General features: G+C 41.0%; 1 protein-coding gene across 2 annotated transcripts; it reads right to left on the bottom strand.

Annotated features, from left to right (window-relative positions):
* Positions 1-538: 538 nt before the first annotated feature.
* Positions 539-8,256, bottom strand: HUS1 (HUS1 checkpoint clamp component). 2 transcript variants are annotated; one of them, XM_086843958.1, is made up of 9 exons: positions 8,172-8,237; positions 7,638-7,896; positions 7,241-7,368; positions 6,649-6,825; positions 5,882-5,989; positions 4,885-4,959; positions 2,954-3,053; positions 2,176-2,307; positions 539-1,356 (listed from the first exon to the last, which is right to left on the bottom strand). In XM_086843958.1, the coding sequence occupies exons 2-9, from the start codon at positions 7,687-7,689 to the stop codon at positions 1,274-1,276; spliced, it is 855 nt and encodes a 284-aa protein (XP_086700084.1). In that variant the 5' UTR covers positions 7,690-7,896; positions 8,172-8,237; the 3' UTR covers positions 539-1,273. The 2 variants fall into 2 exon arrangements, with proteins under 2 accessions (XP_086700084.1, XP_023775340.1); XM_023919572.2 differs by having other exon boundaries at positions 7,638-8,256.

An 8,256-nucleotide genomic window follows, 5' to 3' on the forward strand; every position in this document is an offset into this window, starting at 1 on the left:
GGGTGAAATATGACAACTGATGGGGCAATGTGCAGGGTAAGGGAGAGCAGGGAAGAACAAAGAGGGAGTAGGCAGATAGTCCTATAAACACAGTCAGTGGACACACTCATCACTTCAAGTCTATTCTATCTTCTTACTGCCTCTCCTTCAGCCTTCTTTTGAGCATTTGCATCTCCATGAACAAAAGATTCATCGCTCCCTTAACATCAGTGCCCCTTGGAAAAAGACCCAATAATCAAAAACCCAGCACTTCTGACCATGACAAGTTACTTTCTAGAAGAAACTCCAAGTCTCATTTGGCAGCATAGACTCAATCACTAAAATAATCAAAGGCTATATGAAACATGCCAGGATAACAAATCACACCTGGAATAAGGAGGAAAAAGACCTTGAAAATAACCAGGAGGTAGAAGCAGGGGCAGTACTCCTATGAGTGAAATTTAGTCATGCTCTTGGCTGCTTGGCATGAGAGTCTAGATGCAATCTCACCATGTCTGACACAGATTGCACAATGTTTTCGATCTGGACAGGGTAAAAATATGATCCACAGAAAACCTGTTCTTTATTTCACACCAACTGCTGTGCTCACACATGTCTTCATATGATACTCATTCTGTACATAGGGATTTTCACTGCCCACATGAACAAAGTAATCCAGACTGTTTTGCTTGTCCTCTCAGGCCAAGAGTTAAACAAAGAGTAAGCACAAAGAGAGCTACTGAGATATGTTGTACCAAGTTTAATCCAAAGATTTCTACTGGAATAGAATTCAATTCCATACCCCTTTAGGAGGGCTGTGCATACTTGTCCAGGCAAATACCAATCTCGCAACTCTCCAGAAGGCTCTCCTGTTTCATGGAGGTATGAGAGCTTGCTCAGAGATCCCTTAACTTGGATTGCATTGCTCAATACTGAATAGACACAGCAGCAGCTCCAGAGGCAAATTCTACCTTTAGTTTTTTGAGGAGATTTAATTGAGTGTGCTTTTGGGATGCTTTGCACTGTGGGTAAGGAAAATTTCAGTTTTTCTCCTCTTCAGAGTAAGATATATCAAAGCTCCCCAGCACTGTGTCTTTCATAACATATAACTCTTCACAGAAATTGCTGTCTGGATGAGGAGGTATTTTGAATACTTCCATAAATATTGAAATAATGTCCATCTCACGGCTTTGTCTAACAGTGTCTCACATCAAAATACTCCAGCAACTCCAGAAAGATTTCAGACTTCATGAAAGAGGCCAAAGGTTGCAAAATCACGAAGATTCCAAAAGACTCAGGCAATTGCTGGAATAAAATACTGAAGTGAAACCTCCTCATGAAGTAAGATGAAGTGGACAATTCTTTTATGTACAATATCTGTAAAGAGGGAAAAAAACATTAAAACAAAAGTCCATGTTAAAGCAGGAAAAATACTTTAAAATGACATCTTTTAAAGATGCCATCATTAGAACAATGCTTCCACCACTTCTGACAGAAGGGTAACTAGACAATTTAAATCCTTGGGGGTCTGTGAAGTATTAATAATTTATGAAAAATGATACCAAAGAACAAATATATAGTAAATAGGTTTATAATGCTACACCCATTATTTAAATCTTCCTTGGGAAATTCTTAGCATCTCCACTAAACCATAACAAACAGATGTTCTCAGGAAAAGCACACAGAGCTATAAAAATAGGATATAAACCCCTGCATAGACTTCCACTAGAAAGGAGGTTTTGTTTCTATGGCTAGAAACACTAGCTGTATAGAAAGCATTTTAGTATTAGAATGAGTGTAAGAAAGCATCCAAAGGGAAGAAAAGAAAACCAAAAAAACATGACAGTAAATTCCAATTTCTCTGCTAGAAGCTAGAGGCTTTAAGACTTTCAAAAAATAATAGCTCAAAATAATAATAAAAATTAATAACAACTTCAAAACAAAGACAACAACACACATGATTAGTGAGTCTGAGTATTCAGCCTGAGACTTTTAAAAAGACCTGACTTTTTCTTTTTTTTCCCCAAATGCCTAGTACCTGAATCTTACTGCCTAAAAGTATAAATATTAGAAGTCCTCAGGTACAGTAAAAATAGTTGACTTTCAGACAGACAGAAGATGTGGTATTCTGTTGAAACAAAGTATGGCAAACATCCCTACTTAACTGGAGTTCACAAGCAGAGCTGTTGAACTTACTGCACAATGCTTTTGTAGGATTGACCTGCTGTCCAGCAAGCAGCTGCTGCAGCTTCTTGATGTCTATGCGTGCTTCAGCCATACTTTCCAGATCTCTGCCTTGAGCAGAACTTTGACATCCATCCTCTGATGCTAAAAGTGAAAGGACACAACACTTAGTCCAGACATAAAAAGCAGTTTCCACGCCCATAAGGACACATCTGAATGTCGCTAAAGGACATGAAATGATTCACACAATCACTTTTCAATGTTAGAACAGGAAAGAAGTAACCTTTATTGTCTGACTCCAGTATTTATAGATTCTTGACAATGACTAGGGACTGGATAATTAAGTTACCACCTTCCCAAGCATACTGGTCATGCGAAACGTTCATCAAAAGACGTTTCTTAGAAGGACTGTGATAAACAACTTATGTTTATAGAACTTTCATGGGAAAGTAGCTAAAACTATGAAAACATTATCAGAAGGCTTTAGTTTTCACGGCAACACCTGAAAACTGCTGAAGCACTGGAACTCAAATGGTTTGTTTTTCAGAACAGTGTAAGGAAAATAAATCCCAGTTTGGTAGAAAACTGTCAAGATTAATGGAAGAGATTCCCCACCACCACCCCAAACATGAAACAGACATTCCACTGGCCACTTTTTTTTTTAAGATTTCATTTGAAGACTTCAAAGTACTTGATGCTATTTTCTAAGGAATAAAAAGTAAGTACAGTTACAAGCAACACACTTAAGTAATGACATCAGACAGACACAAGAGGTAACAGGGAAACTTACCCCAGGGAGGATTTCCTAAGTCTTTAAAATGTGTTGTTACAGATACTAAGTCAGTTTCTATTTTCAAGTTCATTTCACCACTCAAGTTTGCTTCAATCACCTGCAAACAATCTCAGTTTTAGGCAACCCACTTTCACACTGCAGAATTACAGAAGAATACAGTTTGGTTTTGTTCAAATACAAGCTTCCAGGAGTACTTCAGTGCAAGTCAACCATACTTTCTGAAAATGGTTTGAACATTTGAATGTTCAGCTATAAAATGCATTTCCCATCATTCCCATGTGAATTACTCTAGACTGAACTTTTTCCATTATGAAAAGAAAGACATTTAATTGCTCCCCAGTACTTTTAGAACAAATATTAGCTTTGGGAAGTTCATGTGCTGAGGAAAAGTAATGAGAAACAAGAGACTGAAGCTCAAGAAATGCAAAGATTCCTGAATTTCCATTCAATTGTTCAACAAATAGAAAGGCATGGTTTGTATGACACGCAGAAAATGGGATGCACCAGGAGCTGACGGTGCTGCTTTCAAGAATTTAAAACAGACAACAGCTGGATCAGATCAGTAACTCCAAGAAGGACTTTGAACTAGCAGAAATCCTGGAAAAGTGCTGAAAGCTTTCAAATTCCATCCTGAAAGCTGGGAGGAGGAATTTGAAGGAGACTATATATGGTCTTACACAAACCCCAAGCATATCAGAGGATTCCTAAAGCACAACTAAGCACTTAGTTTCTGTGATTAGATGAATTCTCAGCAATTAAAAAAAAAAAATAAGACTTGTACTGCAACCAGAATCTTGTACAGAATGGAGATGCCAAGTTCACAAAAAATGGACAAGTACTATCAGAAATTGCTTCTAAGCCCATTTTGCAGCACTGATCTTGACAGTTTCATTACCAGATGCATTTTGCAAAAATAATTAATTGTGATACTTGATGTTTTTTTCATTCTCTAACAGCATGAAAGCAAGGCACTTAGTATGAATTCAATCTCATCATTCAACTATCCTGTGTGAGAAAAGAGCCTCAGCTCTAGACACAAAAGCACTGTGCTCAACATTGTGTAAGCATACCCACCAAGGACATGGAGGAAGGAAAGAAAGAAAAAAAAAGCCCCCAAAAATTCTCACAAAAGAAAATACATATATTTGCAGGATGACTGGCATTTGCCAAACTGCCAATAACCCAGGGTAATCTCTCAACTCTTCCAAGTCTTGAAAGACCAAGACTGTCCCAATTTCAGGATTCTCCATTAACAGAAATTTTCCTATTTATCAGAACTGGTATGAACAGCATCAACCCCAAACTATTCCAAAGCTCTACACTTATTTACTTTCATTTCAGTCAATTATGGTGACTGTGAGCAAAAACAACTCAATAAAAAGCCAAAACCCTTTTCTGTTCAACTGCAGAGGGCTTCTTTCAATTAAAAGACCCACTGACACTCTAGAAATCCAGGGAAGACTGCAAACCCAACATGTCAGTCTGAAGCACAGTATGACATCCCAGGGCTATTAGCAGAATTTCTTTTAAATCCTATATCAAGTTTACCTAAAGTTCATTCACAGACACCTAACACAACACTCAATAGGCATTTCCTTAATGAAATAACCTGGAAAGTCTCCAGCTAGCTTCCTGAAGGACTATAATTTCTTACCAGCTATAAAGAGTGGCTTGTAGAAACACAATGTGCTTTCATGGATTTAGTACAAAGATCATGAATTTCTGAGAAGCCCAGGAAAAGCTCTTCAGTGTAAATCCTAAAATAAATCCCATCATTATTTTCATCTTTACACAGGCTACAAGTGCTTTGATTTCAGTGTCTCACTCATCTCAAAATAAGATGATGTGGCAGCACCAGTTTAGGAAACATGTTATGTCCCTAGTGAAATAATATCTGTAACATACATGCTTTAAGTGCCTTAACTTACAATGAAATTGCTGAGATTCTTCATTCTTTCCACAACACTCTTCATTGTTTTCAGGACTGGTAGGTAAATACTGACCTAGAAATACAGAAGAACTGCATTTGCACAAGTATTTAAGATGTGATTGTGAAACATTTATTTCTACTTTCAATTCTATCTTAGTTTGGACTGAGTTATCTATGGCTTTCAGTATGCACAATATCTATCTGAAATCAGCAAATCTCTCAGGAATAGAGGAACTCTCATTATAACAATAGGCCATCATTCTAGCAATTATTCCAGACATAATATTCTGTCTTCAAAATATAGATATGTTTTTACAGATTAGACTCTCCCATGAACATCTGTGCTACTGAATAGTCAATTACTACAGCCAAAAAGGAAAGAACAAGATTCCCATGACACTGCAGTAATTTCTGGAACTGCAGCAGTGTAAATCTGAAATAAAAGAACAAAATATTTCAAGTTATCTTCTTGTATGTCTTCAGAATCTAAATACTCTTAGCTATAGAGTAACAGACACCCATAACCTGAAATAGGAGCACATTTGTACAAGGCCCTTCCCTTGCAACTCTGCTAAAAGTCAAAAAGGATATTGTGAGGTTATATAAAAATAGGGAGGAAATACATATATATTTAACTCTGCCAGATAGGCCATAAATTTCAGGAAGAACAGAATATTTGGGCCATTTGGCACCTGAACAGCTGAAACAGTCTGAACTTGTGTGGTTCAGAGGTGCTCCAGACTAAAGCCATGCAAGTCCTTTTCTCCTCCTTTACTTTGTCGTGAACATTACAGAGGAAATTGGCAATCACCAATTCTGTTTCCATAGGTTCTGGGCTCTCTTGTCAGGATAGAAGCCATGTTCCATACCCCTCCAAAACTGTAGCCTCCAGTCTTCCCTCTTTCAACTCCCTTCTAAACCCCACCAGTAGTATACTGTGTAGCAACACCATTCCACTTGCAAACTCAGTAGGGAATATAAAAACAGAGGCTTACATCAAAGTCTGGCACACTGGGCTCTCTGAAGTCATTCCACATTCTTCTGGGAATAACTCCCACAGGAATGTCATGTGTCACAATCCTACTGCTGCTTGATAAGGATGGCTTGAGAGAAAAAGAGGATGCTCCTGCAGTTAAACACAAGACTGGAATTCTAAATTTAAATTTTTCAGAGTGGTCTGGGAAATGCTGTAACTACATGCCTGACACTCAGTTCCAGTTTTCCCTAGGTTCCCATCAATATGCTTTTAAGTGGACTTCCCTGTCAAATGAGGAAGAGTTTGTGATGTATCAGTCATTAGTGTATCTATAAGCTATCCTTGGAACTGAGGAGGTGAATCAGCGGAGTTAACAACAACAAAAAAATCAGAAGTCAGCATACAATATCAGGAAAACCAATAGCAAAACACAGAGGCAAACACTGAAAACTCCTTCACCTAATGGCTTCAATGAAAAGGCAATAGTCCACAGAAGGTACAAATGATGAATGGAGAAAAGTAGACATCAGAAAAAGTTGTTTCAACAGCATAGCTTTCTTTCTTTCTTCCTCCACCTCCTACTTGCCTTTTGGAAAAGGCAAAGCTGGTTCTGTACACTACCAACCATGATGGCTAGACCAGGAAAGGCTAGTGAAATGGAAAATGACACAATGTTTCTTTAGTATTCTAGAATTACAACAAATATTACCCTTTAATCTTAGGAAAAGCACTAAATTTTAAAGAACATTTTCTTAATAATGAAAGTGAAAGCATGGTCGCACTTACTAGCTCCACAGCAACTCTGAGACAGGGACAGTGTTTATTAGTCAACTTGATCTTCACTGCCTTAGCACTTTGGGCAGTTTTTAATGCTCTCGACAGGTTCTCAGGCACCAGCTCTAAATAGATTTCATTGTGCTCTGCAGCTACTCCTTCCATCTGAAACTCATCGAAGAAATTCCCCTACAATTTTTGAAAGCCGGGAAATAAAGCAAACAAGAGGGGCATATTTTATTTATCAGACCTTCAGCTTAGAACTGCATGTGTACAGCAGAAATTCCCCTATGTCTGCCATCACCTGAGCAGGCTAAACCAATTAATGTCCTCTCTGAACACCTAATGAGTCCATTAAATAGTGAGTTATGCTTTCCTGTTTCCAGTTTTGGGCAGGCCCATGTGTGCCAGCACACACTGAAGCTCTACACTCAAGTGACAATCAAGGAACAGGGAATATCCAGCCTGAAACACCTGTGCATCCAGACAGACCTTGAGAGACCTGGCACATGGAAGGTGAGGCCTACAAGAAACGCCCCGTACACCAAACCCAAACGCATGCTCTGGTTCTCAACATGTGGCTCCTGAACTTCCCTGGGCTCACCTGGCTCAGCTCACACCACATACTGGCGCCTCCATTTGCTACTTTATCGGAGAGGATGAAATACAGCTTGCAGACAGTAAGGCGCAGGATGCAGGTCTTGGCTAACTTGGCGATTGTGTTAATTATACCTGAGGGAGGGAGACAGGGAGGGAAGATGTTACAGCGGTGATAGCTCCATGCACCCCGATCTCTGCGGGACAGAAATCCTTCAGCTCTTACAAACTCAGTTCGTGCTGCTGCGCAAACTCTGAAACACCTCGGGGTGAGGGAAAGCGCCACCTCCTCCCAGGAAAGCACAGCGGTTCTCACCTTCCTTCCCCTTTCCTTTGCCCGAGAAACCCGGCCCTAGTCGCTCAGCGAGGCACTGCCGCCCTTCACTGTGCCCCGGCATACTCACGGCTGAAGTGGTTGAGGCAGGCGAGATCCACGATTTTAGCCCGAAATCGCATGGCGGCGCGGGCTGTCCCGGGCCTCAGCCGGCGCTCAGGGAGGGAGAGGTCTCACAGCGAGCAGCGGCGCGCGGGAGCCGCCATTGGAGCCGCCCGCCCGCCGGCAGTGGGCAGGGCCTGGCGCGGGCGGCCCGGGCCCCCTTCCGCTGCGCTATCGGAGCCTGAGTCCGGGCTGAAAAGCTCCTCTCGGAAATACCTTGGCAACCCCTGGAAAATACGTGAAAATTCGTCGGTATGGGTTCCAGCCCCGATGTGTCGAGAAATTTATTTTTCAAATCCAAGGGGGCTCTCGCAGCAGACCCCATCAGCCCCTGGCTGGGGCCAAGCCCCGACAGTGCCCCGCATGAAGCGGCGGTGAGGAAGGAAAGCAGCAGTCGTGCTAGAACGTGGAGCGAACAGAGCTTTGTGAGGCGCCTTTCCACTGCCCCACTGTTAATCAGGCCACCCACAAGGGTTGCTTAGCGTGCAAAAAGAGGGGAAACCTTATCACTCTACAACTGCCTGAAAGGTGGATGTAGCCAGGTGGGGGTTGGTCTTTTCTCCTAGGCAACAGCTGACGGAACAAGA

Source organism: Cyanistes caeruleus, chromosome 1 (assembly GCF_971803275.1).
Source record: "Cyanistes caeruleus chromosome 1, bCyaCae1.hap1.1, whole genome shotgun sequence".
Taxonomy (NCBI): domain Eukaryota; kingdom Metazoa; phylum Chordata; class Aves; order Passeriformes; family Paridae; genus Cyanistes; species Cyanistes caeruleus.

Bases quoted from the DNA above. Each gene is read 5' to 3' on its own strand.
- HUS1 (XM_023919572.2), bottom strand. From the start codon at position 7,689: ATGCGATTTCGGGCTAAAATCGTGGATCTCGCCTGCCTCAACCACTTC. The intron at 5,990-6,648 runs GTAAGTGCGACC...TTTTCTCTCAAG, and splicing joins TCAGAGTTGCTGTGGAGCTA to CCATCCTTATCAAGCAGCAG. The intron at 1,357-2,175 runs GTAAGTTCAACA...CCCTCTTTACAG, and splicing joins TCCTACAAAAGCATTGTGCA to ATATTGTACATAAAAGAATT.